The sequence below is a fragment of the Hemicordylus capensis genome, chromosome 3, assembly GCF_027244095.1.
Source record: "Hemicordylus capensis ecotype Gifberg chromosome 3, rHemCap1.1.pri, whole genome shotgun sequence".
In the NCBI taxonomy this organism is placed as follows: Eukaryota; Metazoa; Chordata; class Lepidosauria; order Squamata; family Cordylidae; genus Hemicordylus; species Hemicordylus capensis.
This window is the reverse complement of record NC_069659.1, coordinates 349,268,094-349,282,021: the sequence shown is the minus strand read 5'-3', so window position 1 is coordinate 349,282,021 and position 13,928 is coordinate 349,268,094. Positions and strand designations below refer to the sequence as shown.

The 13,928-nt window shown below is 47.7% G+C and overlaps 1 protein-coding gene across 1 annotated transcript in view; it reads left to right on the top strand.

The window, feature by feature from the left end:
• Positions 1–265: 265 nt before the first annotated feature.
• PSMD2 (proteasome 26S subunit ubiquitin receptor, non-ATPase 2) overlaps positions 266–13,928 on the top strand; it is a 39,453-nt gene continuing 25,790 nt past the window's right edge. Inside the window, exons 1-4 of the mRNA XM_053305484.1 lie at positions 266–446; positions 7,920–7,976; positions 11,245–11,409; positions 12,381–12,502. Coding sequence (XP_053161459.1) covers positions 312–446; positions 7,920–7,976; positions 11,245–11,409; positions 12,381–12,502 — 479 coding nt within the window. The 5' untranslated portion in view covers positions 266–311. The remainder of the gene's footprint in view (positions 447–7,919; positions 7,977–11,244; positions 11,410–12,380; positions 12,503–13,928) is intronic.

Below are 13,928 nucleotides of genomic sequence, written 5' to 3'. Positions count from 1 at the left end.
TACGAACTCGCTTCCCCAGCTACGCTAAAACCGCCTTCCACGTGCTGGACTCGAGTCTTGCTTGCGCTGCCGCCCCACCTCATCTCCAGCTCCGCCCACAACCCACCGCTAGCCCCGCCCACCAGCGCCTCCTTTCCCTCACTTCCCCGCGTCTTGGTCTAGTAAAACGTCAGGGCACCCTCGCGCGCATCCTTCCCCCGGCCGCCCCTTCGCTCCCTCCCCGAGGATTGGCTCGCTCAGGCCCCGCCCCGACGCCGCACGGGCGCCTGCGCAGTGCCTCCCTCGGTTTCTTGGAGAGGAAGCGGCTAGCAATGGACGACGGGTCTCAGAGAAGGAGCCAGGTGGGGTCCTCGACCCCGGGGAGCGGAGACGACAAGGCGTCGGCGCCCTGGACCAAGGACAAGAAGGACCCCAACGCCACCACGGCAGACAAGGAGCAGGAGCTGGTGAGAGAGGCGGGAGCGGAGGGCGCTGAGCTGAGTCACTGCCCGGGCCGGAGCCAGGCTGGGAGTCAGGGGGGACGATGCCCAGCCTCCCAAGGGGCAGATGGGTTGTCCTCCGTCCCCGGGCCTAGAACCGAGGCCCCAGATGTTCTCAGAGCAATGGTTCTTTTAACGTGGGGGTCCGCTAGAGGTTGCTGAACTACAACTTCCAGCATCCCCAGCCACATCTGGCTGGGAATGCTGGGAGTTGTAGTTCAGCAACCTCTGGCGGACCACCACGTTAAGCCCCAGATGTGGCCGGGGATGCTGGGAGCGGTAGTTCAGCGACTTCTGGAACCCCTGTGTTAGAGACACAGTCCCGGCCTGTCAGTGGCTGCCAGTCTTGATGCTTCCAGGCTGCTTCCAGGCTCAGAGGAAGGACATCTCTTTGAATGCCAGCTGCAGTGGGTGGGTGCATGCCTTCATATCTTGCTGGAGGGCTTCCCTGAGGCATCTGGTGGGCCCCCCATGGCCCCCCCGAGGCATCTGGAGGGCTTCCCTGAGAGCCTCAGGTGGGCCATTCCTGCTCTATACAAACCATTACGTACGACTAGCCTCAGATGCAATGGGTGATGTGATGTCATTGCACTGTAGGCACCTCATGTTGCTTGGTAGAGAGGCCTCTGAAGACTAGTTGCAGGGGAACAACAGCAGGAGAGGAAGACTGCCTTCATCTGCTGCCTGTGGGCTTCCCAGAGGCATCTGGTGGGCCACTGTGGGAAACAGGGTGCTGGGCCTGGAGGGTCCTAATCCAGCAGGGCTCTTCTTATGTTCTTATTAGGGATGTGCATTTTAAACACTTAACTTTTCTCCAGCCCTTCCCCCTGTGACAAAATGGGGGTTACTCTATGCTTTTCTTGGATCTACCTTCAGTAGACAGATTGCTCTGATCCCAGTCTAGGAGAATGCTGCTCCTTCAAGGTAGACTGCCACGAGTTGAAGACTGATCTAAAGCCACTGACCAGGCTCAGACACAGCTTCAACAACCTAGAACTGTCTGGCTTGGGACTTACAGGCACTGTACAGCCAGGGTTCCCACAACCCAGTTGTAGACTATATTATTCAGAAACACTCAACAGTAGCAAATGACCTTACAAGGTACATGGAGAAGAGTTTTGTAAGTGATCTTCCAGAACCTTTTAAATCGGACTGAAGCCACTTCTAAGTATATGATATCAAGAACAAAGGGTTGCACACAGAATAAGGAATTGGGGAAAACAAGGGAACTGGAAGTAAAAAAAGGCACACAAGAATTCAAAAGAAAATACAAGATTAACTAACTAGCTAGCTAACTAGCACTGAGTTTTACCTTAGTCTAGCAGTAGGCAGGTCCTTGGCTGAGAGAGTGTTAAATCTCGACAGCTTCTACCCTGGAACACCCTTTAACAAATGGAGAATGGCAAACACTGGCTGGGCCTTTGTCCTCTAGCTTTAAAGCCATTCCAGAGGGGGTGAGCTGGGTCCCAGCGACTGTGGATCTCACACCTGTCTGTAGTTCAAAGAGCATTCTAATTACCTCTCCTCCAGCTGGTGAGATGCAGTGTGTCCCTATCTCCTGTGTCTGATAAGATTAGGGAATTGGTGAAGGGTGGGTCTGTTAGATATTTGTGGAGTGCTGCTCTTGCTTGAAAATGATGCAGGTCTGCATTTTCATCACACACCCCTACAATCCTGCGGGGTTTGGGGGAAAGGTTAAAAATTTGATTAAAATCATCTGCTTGCCCATTTCTTTTGTGGCTTGGGTGGTAGGTAGCATCCTTCATGCCCTACCACACAACCCACTCTGGTGTTCCTAGGAGCTAACCATGGAGAACAATGGGGTGTTTCAAGTTCCCCATTGCTCCCTATGGCTGAAACAAGCTGCACTCACCGAGAGCATATGACTGCGCTGCAGTAACATCATTGGCACAGGTTACTCTCTCACATGCAATTATGACTCACTTTCTAGCATTGCAAAGCTGCCACAGCAGCATCCTTAGCAGCAAGCATAACCATAAGCTCATCTAGAGCAATGTCTTCAGCTACACTTTGATTGAAACAATCTTGCAACTTGCAATGCAGATTACTGAGCAGTGAGTGAAGCACAAGTTAGTCTCAAGACCAGACATGGAGCTCATCTCACAGCAATCACCAAGAAAATATTACACACAGAGCTGAGCTACCACGGTCCATTTCCCGTCACAACAAACCAACCTACAGCTCAAGGCAGGTGTTTAAAACTGCCCGCTTGCCCATTTCTTTGGTGGGTGGAGTGGTAGGTAGCACCCATCATGCCCTACCACACAACCCACTCTGGTGTCCCTAGGAGCTACCCCTGGGGAACAATGGGGTGTTTCAAGTTAGTTTCCCATTATTTCCTTTGGCCAAAACTCTCGGAACGTTTTGAGTTTGTTTCTTTGAAACACTGCATTTCGAGCTCGAAACAAAACACAAAATCCATTTTGTGCCTTTGTCAATCTTGTCAGTTTCGTGCCTTTGTCAATCTGAGATCCAGCAAAACCAGCTAGTAGAAGTTACTCTTTTACTCAGTATTTATAAGTACACTATTAAATTACAATCCTCAGTGAGCAATGGATGGCATTAGAATACTTGTGAGAAAAAAATACTGACTTCTCTAATTCCTTATCTGCATAATTTCTTCTGTTAAATTTTAAAGGTAAAGTGTGCCATCGACTCCTGGTGACCACAGAGTCCTGTAGTTGTTTTTGGTAGAATACAGGAGGGGTTTACCATCATCCACGCAAGATGAGATGATGCCTTCCAGCATCTTCCTAAATCACTGCTGCCCAATATAGGTGTTTCCTGTAGTGTGGGAAACATACCAGCGGGGATTCGAACCGGCAACCTCTGGCTTGCTAATCAAGTCATTTCCCCGCTGCGCCATTAGGTGGCTGCTAAATTTTAACTTTTCCTAAATTACAAACCCATAACTATGACAGTAAAACAACTCACTGATTTACAGTGCAGGTGCACAAGACATGATCTAGTTTACTTTTAAAAGAACAGTAAATATAACCACAAAGATGATATTTTATGGATTTGTGTATTTTATAAGAATTTTAAAGTAAACTGTAGGAGAGTCACAGAAGCTGTGCACAGTCATAAGGAAATAACACTCATACACACTTTTATTCCCTCTTTTTAATTTATTGATGTATTGTTCTGGGCTGACACCCAGGCTAAGTTACACCTGAGTAGTCCTATTGAATAACTTACTCTGGATATCAATCATGGCTATTAGTACAGGGGTTTTATAATTAATATAGCAGCAATAGCATATACTCACTGCTTAGATAAGGAAACCACAACATCAAACCTCCCTCTCCTGATGTCTACTCCTTGCCTTCCAGGCCCTTTGAATACATTTTGAAATTCTCACCTTCCCCCCAGCCAATGGGGGGACAGATGCCTATGACAACACTTGATTTGTATGAGCCAAGCAAGGAGATCTCAAGCCAACTGGAAGCCAGTGTCAGAAAATCAATCAGCAAGAGAAAACCAGTCTGCCAAAATGGTGCTCAAAACTTGAAACATTTTGAGCTTGAAATGGGGTCATTTTGTTTCAAGCTCAAAACACTTGAAACAACCTGTTTCAGTTAGAAACCTTTCAAGCTCAAAACATTTTGCACATCCCTAGTTCTTAGGGGGGGGGGACTCTTTAAGCAGGATGCCAGCATCTTACTCCCTGCAGCACCACCACCACGGCTCCCACTTAGACGAATTCATGGAGGTCTGTCAATAGCTACTAGTCTTGATGCCTCTAAGTTCCCTCCAGGCTCAGAGGCTGGATGCAGGGGAGCAACAGCAGGAGAGGGAGCTTGCCTTCATCACCTGTTTGTGGGCTTCCCAGAGGCATCTTGTGGGCTACTGCGGGGAAATGGGATGCTGGACTAGATAGATCTTGGGCCTGATGCGGCAGGGCTGCTCTTACGTTCTCATGACACAGCACAGTCCAGCGGGGAGTGCTGAGTGTCAATCTGTCGGGCCTCCTCTTCATCCTCAGAACGTGTTCCGGCTGTCAGGAGGATCAGCTTTGGAATCTGTGAGGTGGTAGAGGAGAGCTCTGCACCTGAGCACGTGCAGAGTGCTATGGTGTACTAGATTCTCCAGAGTGTGTGTAGAGTACCCTGTGTTCCACAACTCTCGCTGGACGTAGCATAACTGAGCTTAGCAGGCTTCCAGCCAGGCTGAGACCCTGACACACGTACACGTGCGCTCTCACTCTCTCTTTCAGTTAACAAAATGATACCTGGTTTTGGCGAGGGACGTACTGAGCGGACCTTTGTTGCCTTCTGTCTTCCTGATTTGGAAAGTGAAGAAAGAGTGGCCACTTGCTTGGTGCTGTTTGTTTTTTGTTCAGTTTTATACCACCTTTCATAAGGCATCCCAAGGCGGTTTACAAAAGTTAAAGTACAATAAAACTTTATTATAGTGGTGTTACTTTATTATGCTGTTAGGTGTGCCGTAGAAATTACCTGCTCATGACTATTAGCTTAATTATGAGTGCTGAGAGTTTGGCAACACTCCCTTTTGGGAGGGGTTAAGTCTGACACAATGAAAAATGGGCATGTCCTATCACCATTGAGAGGATTGGGGCTGGAGGTTAGGATCCACTATCCTCGTTCCTAGGGCAGGAGAGAGAGGGGATGGATTATATCAGACACCACCCATGTTGAGTAGGTGTGGAGAACATTAGGATGTGATGGTTCCTTCCATTGGGAGTTCAATGAAGATGGAATAGAGGAGAGGAGAGCTGGTCTTGTGGTAGCAAGCATGACTTGTCCCCTTAGCTAAGCAGAGTCTGCTCTGGTTGCATATGAATGGGAGACTTGATGTGTGAGCAGTATAAGATATTCCCTTCAGGGGATGGGGCTGCTCTGGAAAGAGCATCTAAGTTCCAAGTTCCCTCCCTGGCAGCATCTCCAAGATAGGCCTGAGAGAGATTCCTGCCTGCAACCTTGGAGAAGCCGCTGCCAGTCTGTGTAGCCCAATACTGAGCTAGAGGGACCAAGGACTGACTCAGTAGAAGGCAGCTTCCTCTGTTCCTAGATTGGACATCATTCCTTTTTTGAAGGGAGAGGAGAGGGAAAGGAATTAGGAGTGTCACTTCATCTGCCTTCCATCGCATCCCCTCTACTAGCTCACCAGTCTAGCTCAGTCATGGCAATAGGCTTCAAACCCAGCTATCTAAGAGCCTTGGGGGAAAGTTCTTGGGTAGGGCTAGGAAAGACTCCTGCCTGCAGCCTTGGAGGGCCACTGCCAGACAATGTAGGCAGTACTGAGCTAGATGGACCAGTGTCTGATTTGGTATAAGGCAGCTTCCTGTGTTCCTAAGTGTCTCTTAACCCTGCTCTCTGAGGTCTTTAAATAGAGATGTTGGGGACTGAAAGAGGAATCCTGTATTTAAATCATGAGCTCCGTTTTTCAGCTATAGTGCTGTATGGGAGGGCAAGTATTTAGGACGGGGGTGGGCAATTAGATTGTTTCTATATGCTTCCCTGGCTAGGCCCACTTGCCAAAGGGGATAATTGACATCCTTTCTCCTCTCCTCTCCCTGGTTAACATATTACTGCCAGTCTGCTTTTAGGAGGCTGATGCTTCAAAGCCCCAGATCGTCGGGTTACTTTTCTGGGGCAGAGGAGGAAGAAAGATGAGGTCAGCTCAGTTTGTGTGTTTGACTATTTCTCCTGGAATTTGGAAGAATCTGGCTGGGACTAAAAGGCCATAGGTGGATGAGTCAAGTAGTGGTTTGCCATGGGTCTTTAGTTGCCTACCTGTAGTATACAACTCCATATTGGACTGCCCAAGGAAATGGAATAAGTCATCCTCCAATGCTTTTGTTTGAGAGGAGGGGGGGGTAGGGTTGACCCCCTCCCTAAGGTGGTGGGTGCATAATGAATGACTTGACAGCTTCCCATCTGGCATCATAGCACAAGGGTTTTAAGTCTGGAAGGGAGAAGAATGCCAGCTTGGCACACGGTCTTCAGAGAGCATAGTCCTGTGGGTAAACTGCAGCTGACTGCAGTCCCTCCCAGCTGTCTGGGACTCCTATCTAACTCTGAACTTGCAAAGCTTAAAGGGAGAATGAGGATTTGCTTGATCACCTGGAGGTGGTACGTAGTCACCTCAGGTGATCATTAAGTGGTTCATTACAAGCCTTCAGGAGATTCTCCTTGGGGCCAGCTGGATGGCTGCTGAGGGTCCCTGCCCCTCAGAGTCCAGAATATTAAAGGGATTGCGGCAGAATGCCTGCTGGAGGTGGCCCTGCTGTCGAGAGAGGCCTGTGATCTTTGGAAGGGAAATATAAAATGCTTCCATTAAAGCAAAGTCTTTTGTGGATGGGATATCTCTCTGTATCAAATAGCAGTAGTGTACTGGAGGGTGGGATGGATAAATAAATACAAAACAAGGGTTGCTCTGTGATATTAACTTCTGTTCCTTAGGCAATCTTTTGAGTTATGCAGAGTGGGGCATGACCTAGTTCTGATTTCTGTAGGGAGTGATAGTCAATCTAGTAACTGAGTTTTTGTATTTGTGATCTCCTTGTGCTCTATAGTTACAGATCTGATTTGCCCGTTCCCCTATACATTGATTTGAGTCAGTGTGTACACCACCGTTTGTGGCCGTGGGGGTGGGGGTGGGGCGCTTGGGGGGAGGCAAGACCAATCCTCTCCCCCCCCATCAACAGTTGCTCCTCTTCTGTGTGGCACGTGGCGCATGTGCTCACACAATCCACACTGCTCTGAGCAGAGCAGTGCATTCAAGGATTCCCCCTCAAGTTGGGTATTCTATGCCCGCGGCTCTAGCATGCACACAGCCCTGGACTTGGGGTAAAGAGTGCATTTGCACCCTTTAGCCTGGGTAAAAAACCCGGGCTACTGGGGGAGGCAGCGCCAGGACTGGCCCCGATCCCGGCGCTTCACACGAGCAGCTCTTCCCAGGTAGGGCTGCCCACGTGAATAGCCTCAGTATTTGATTTCCTGTTCTTCTGCCCTTAGTTGCATGGATTGCAACTCTCCTGCTAAATGAGCAAAGAGGCACCTTTCAAAGTGGTGATTCTCTTATGTTTGACGGGGGAGAGCAACTGGCTCTATCCAGCCCCAACACAGCATCCCTCCAGTGGTTGTTGGTGCCTTTATATTTAGATTTTAGATTGTGAGCCCTTTGTGGGCAGAGAGCCGTGTGTGTGTTTAACCGTGGGATGTAGATCTGTGCCATTGTCACACTGCTGCCTACTGCTCCCTGCTTTTTTCTGAAAGCTGTTGATCAGTTTGGCCCACTAGGGTCTTTGGGATTGGGAGGCTGTGAGTTCCCCTGTTATACTCCCATTCGAAGCATCAGTTAGTCCAAATTAGCTGAAATATATAGTTGGGGGGCTGTGGGTTTTCTGCTTGCGATGCCCCTGGAAGCCTGACTTCTCACATCTTTCCCTTGCAGTCTGAGGAAGACAAACAGCTACAGGATGAGCTGGAGATGCTTGTGGAGCGCCTGGGGGTAAGTAAGTTCCCTGTTACTGACCAAGACGCTGTGGAAATTGGTGCTGGCCTTCCCAGGGTCAGGAACTGTAGAGCTTCTCCACAGCTGTAGGAGGCACCAATGTATGCACCTGTATGCACCTTTGTGGCATACAGTGCATCTTGGAGGTGCAGACCATGCTAATAAGACGCTTTTTCACGTCACCTGTGCAGAGTTCTAATGAGCATTTCTTGCATTTTTGTTAGCACTATCAACCAAATAAAGAATTTGTAGTTGGTGATCCAGTCTATTAATTGACTAAAAGATAGATGATTAATATATTTAAATACACTTCCATTCTATCAAAACCTCATATTAAAACCCCGTAAAATGTAGCCCAGCTCTAAATCAGTGTCCCCTCCTAATAGGGAATCCCAGATAAGTTATATACTAACTTATAACTTAGTTTTTTGTACAGGTTTTTACCTTTTCATATTTGTGTAAATTTTAATTCATGATTATTTATGTGTACGTGTGTACATGTTCATGGGTTATATAAAACATTTTGCCTCTGAAGAAGAGCATTCATTACTCGAAATGCTTTGGGCAGTATTGAATAAACAATTCATTAATCTATTCAGCACGTTTGGGACACACACACACCTGTTTCCTTCTGACATTTTGGTGCTGTGTCATTCCCACCCCCACCCCAAATTCTCTTTCACAACTTTATGTGCCCACATTTGAGCTTGGTGCAGATGCACGATATGTGTGCCTTAGGCTGGCTTTGAGGCACAAGTAGCTTGCATCTACATGTGAATGCATGCTGCGTGTGCAACCCTAGTGGAGATGGGGCTTCAGTCTCCAAAATCATTACTGTAAGTAATGTTTCAAGTTCAGTTTGTTGCCTTTTTGGAGATACTGGAGGTGTATGAGAACTTACAACTTAATAAATGGAAGCTGTCACTCCCTGTTAAGAAGGAAACGTTGTCATTAATGTTCTTCATTTCTTGTTACAGTAACATAGCAGGAAAAATGTTCAAAAATGAGCAGAAGTTATCTTACGTTTTGGTCCCAGACACTTAATCAAACACTTTAATTGATCAACTTGTTGGTGAAACCTTGCAGCCCTAGTTTTTTAATACATATATGCAGTTTCTATATTACCTGTCATACAATCTATCCCAAGGTGCTTTACAAAAATTAAAATACACCAAACTCCATAAAAATCACATTTAAAACCTTAAAATCAGTGAAAACTATAAAACACCTGAAAACAGCCACCATAAAAAAGACAAACTGAAGCAAGAGAGCTGAGAAACCTGGCAGCCTCTAAGGGGTAAAAGCCTGAACAAACAAAAAGGTCTCTAGTTTTTAAAAAGCAGTCACAGATGTCAAAGAGCAGACACTCACTGAGAGAACATTCCAGAGCCTGGGGGCAACAACAGAGAAGGCCCTGTCCCACATGCATGACAATTAAGCCTCTCTCAATGTTGGCATGTGTAGCAAAGCCACCCCACCCCATCCCAGGACAATCTTGTTGGGTGGGCAGAAACCCTTGGGAGCAGGTGGTCCTTTAAGTAATCGGTGTCCAAACCATGAAGGGCTTTAAGGGTGATAATCAGCACCTTGAATTGTATCTGAAAACAAATTGACAGGCAGTGCAGCTCTTTCAAAATAGGTGTAATATGTTCCAGACAAGGAGTTCCAGATAGAACCCTAGCTAGTGCCAACTGAAGTTTCTGAATATTCTTCAAGGGAAACCTCACGTAAAGTGCATTGCTGTAGTCCAGCTGCAATGTGACTAGGGCATGGCCAACCGAGGCCAGATCTCCTTTCTTGGGAAAAGGGACCAAGCTGGCGCACTAGCTGAAGCTGAGCAAAGGCACCCCTGGCCACTGTCTCTGTCTGAGCATCCAAAAACAGAGTTGGGTCCAGCAGCACCCCCAAGCTGCGCACTTGCTCTTTCAAGGGCAGTGCAACCCCACTCAGAGCCGGTTGAATCGCCCCATTTCCAATTGGCTTTCCTACCGACAAAAAGCACCTCCGTCTTGTCTGGATTTAACCCCAGTTTGCTAGCCCACATCCAGCCCATCACTGCCTCCGGCCCCTGGTTCAGTACATCCCTGTGATCTTATGTCAGACAGCTATGACAGATGACTCTGTCATCTGCATATTGATGACACTTCAGTCCAAACCTCCTGATGACCTCTCCCAGTGGTTTCATGTAGATGTTAAACAGCATGGGGAACCAAACTGAGCCTTGCGGGACCCCAAAGGCCAAGGAGTTGAGCAGCAGTCCCCCAGCACCCCCTTCTGGAACCTTCCCCCAAGAAAGGACTAGAACCACTCCAATGTGTGGTTCCAGTGTGGAACCACTCCAACTAGAACCACCCACAATCTCTATATCTGAGAGATGGTCCAGTAGGATACCATGGCTGATGGTCTTGAACACCACTGAGAGGTCCAGCAGAATCAACAGGGACGCGCTCCCCCTGTCTAATTCCCGGCATAAGTCATCCACCGCCCTGGCTAAGGTAGTTTCAATCCCAAACTCAAGGCGAAAGCCAGATTGAAAAGGGTCTGGATAATTTGTATCATCCAAGACCATTTGCAGCTCCATAGACACCACACGCTCTATCACCTTGCTTAAGAAGGGAAGGTTTGTACCAGACTGGTAGTTATCAAGGTTGGAGGAATCGAGGGAGGGCTTTTTTTCGTAGTGGTCTTGCCACTGTTTCCTTGAACCTCGATGGTATCTTGCCCTCTCTTAGCACAGCATAATAATGGGTTCCAACCACCTAGCTGTTCCTTCCCTGGCAGATTTTATTAGCCATGAAGAGCAACGGTCCAGAGTGCATGGAAGTTGCCTGCACCCTGCGCAGGATCTTGTCCACTTCCTCATGCTGCACTAGCTGGAAATAATCCATCATAATTGGACCAGACGGTTGCCAAGGCACGTCTCCTGGAACTGCCAAAATCCTGGACTCCAAATTGGCATGGATGTGAGCAACTTTATCTGCACAGTGACAAGCAAATTGTCACAGCGGGCTGCTGCTGGTTCTTCCCCTGTCACAGGCGCCTGTTTTTAATTGGCCATTAGCTATAAGACACCTGGGAAAGGAACTTTTCTTGCTTTGCACCTAAATTTGTCTTCGGTGACTCAGATCTGGATGCAAGATTGTGATGGCAAAGGACACGTGTTGACGCCTCACCCTGGCACTGTGGGATAGAAGCGACCGTTTGGTGGCTTTTGTTGGGGAAGAGCTGCCTTTTTTTCCTAAGAGCAACTGATTTGATTGTGCAGGAGCAGGACACCGCCCTCTATCGGCCTGCCCTGGAGGAGCTGCGCAGGCAGATCCGCTCTTCCACAACTTCCATGACTTCTGTGCCCAAACCCTTGAAGTTCCTGAGGCCGCACTATGGCAAGCTGAAGGGAATCTATGAGAGCATGGCTGCAGGGGAGAATAAGGTACATCCGTTGGCTCGGTCTGGGAAGGTGATCGTTGCTCTCTTGGTCTTGTTTTGTGTCTCCCAGCATGAGAGCAGAGGTGGATTCGGGCGGGGGGGCGGCAATTTGGTGTTAGCCAGGGTTTGTGCTGCTGTTTGTCCTTCTGGCAACAGGTTTAAACAGTCTACTGGAAGGAGAACTGATCTTGGTTTAGTGAGCATTAATGGTCCCTTTTGCTAAGCAGGGCTTGCCTTGGTTTACATTTGGATGGGTGGTGACATGTGAGTGCTGCGAGATATTCAGCTTAGGGGATGGGGCCGTAGCTCAGTGGAATAGCACCTGCCTGCTTGCCTGCAGAAGGTTCCAGCTTCACTCCCTGGCATCTCCAGGCAGGACTGGGAGAGACTCCTGCTGGTAGCCCTGGAGAGCTCTTGCCAGTCAGACAACGCTAGAGGGACCAGCAGTCTGAATCGGTATAAGGCAGCTTCCTATATGAATATGGAGAATATTTATGTACCGCTTTTCAGTGAAAGTTCCCAAAGCGGTTTGCATAGATATAAATAAATAAAAATGGTTCCGTGTTCTGAAAGGGCACTCCATCTAAAAAAGAAACAAAAGATAGACACCAGCAGCAGCCACTGGAGGGATGCTGTGCTGGGGCTGGATAGGGCCAGTTGCTTCCCCCCTGCTAACTAAAGAGACTCGCCACTTTAAACAATGTCTCTTTGCCCAGTTAACATGGCTTCCTGTGTTCCTGTGAGAAGCTTGAGCGTTTCATATAGCCTTAAAGGATTTCTAGTTTCTAATGGCTAGAAAAGAGTACTACTTGAGGGGGGCTTCCATAACTATAGTTTGCCTCTTGGGTTCTCTTGGCAATTGGTACTAATCCAGGCAAGCGGCTTATAAGGCTTTTGTAAGCACTGCCCTTTTCCTCCCCAAGCGTTGGTGAGTGACACTGTGATTTGTCCCTAACCACCACTTTCTGCCCACAGCGTTTTGCAGCTGACATCATATCTGTTCTGGCCATGACAATGAGTAGTGAGCGAGAGTGTCTGAAATACCGACTGGTGGGATCCCAGGAGCCTTTGGCCTCTTGGGGGCATGAATATGTCAGGTAAGCAGTCAGTAGAGGACTTGGACCAGCTGGAACCCAGGCGTGTGTTTCTTGTGTGCTATGTAGACATAAACATGTTTGTCCTGGATCTTCTCTGGGGAGCGCTAGGCAGTATATGGAAGATTCCCAAGCATTGACTGGACACATCCCTGCTTCACAGTGACTGCCCATACTGTAGTCTATAGGCACAGCAATCTAGTGCTGTAGCATGCACTTGTGCCTTTATTGAATGGATGTCTCCCCCACCCCCTTTTTCCAGGCACAATGCCTCACAAGGTGGCTTTGATGAGCACAAAGAATTATTGCTCTACAATATGGCTGCTAGTCTTCCTTCCCCTGAAGCTTAATGATTAGCTTGGTGATGAAATGGATGGGCAGATTTTAGGCCCAAGATTATTTTTCTTGCGGTTCGTTTGTAAATGGGCAGCCCTTGTTAAACATGTGGACTGATGTGCTGATCTACTGCCTGAAGCCCAATGGTCTCCTTAAGGAACTGAGGACCATGGCTGATTAGTGTTAGTTCTATTTCTGTCTTTATCTGCCTAGTTCTGAAGTCCCTAATACAGGTGGCCCTTGTTATCGGCTTCACGTATCTGCAGTCATATATATCTGCTGTCAGGCCATGATCACACAGCTTCATTAGCTGCGGATCTGAACATACTTGAAATTCACCTATCCTTGGTTCCTAAGTGTCCAGAAATTACCTCTGAGGTCATTTCTGGCCACCATTTTTCTGAATAGAACCATTTTGAGGCTCTTCCTTTAAAATAAATAAACCCATGACTTCTTGTGGAAAATCAGGATCTTGTTAGCCACAGTTGTAGCTGAGAATAGAACCCCTGCAGATAACGAGGGCCGCCTGTAGACAATGCTTTCTATGTTAATTTCGCATTATGTGGTAACTCCAGAGTTGCAATACTCCTTAATAATAGCAAAGTAATCATAAAAGTTGTTAGTGCTCATATCTGGTATAGCAATATGTCCTCCAGACTGGTTCTTAGCCAACCTAGGAACATCTACACTTTCTAAGCTCCCTGAGTAGTCCACATTATTTTGTCCAGTGCTGCCTTTGTAGCAACGATGAAGTCAGATCTGCATAGGAGGGACTCCTCCCAAAGCATAAACTTAGTCGAGAGTGTAGAGTGTGCCCACTGTGGAATGAGTGTGTTTCCACGATGGAAATAGTGTAAGAGACTGGAATTCAGTTTTTGGCTCTCTTAAAGGGCACCTAGTTTTTGTGGCTGAAGAAAGAAGCTTGCAAGCACATGGATTATGACCTGGAAAGGGCAACCTCCAGTCATCTGTGGGTGCTTTCAGTGTCTCCAGACAGATCATTGTCTCTCTTCTCTTCCCAAAATGGTTAGCTTCTGCCCCCAAAGCCCATTCTATGGTTTTTCCTTAGTCCTTGATAGAACTTTCTGAATTC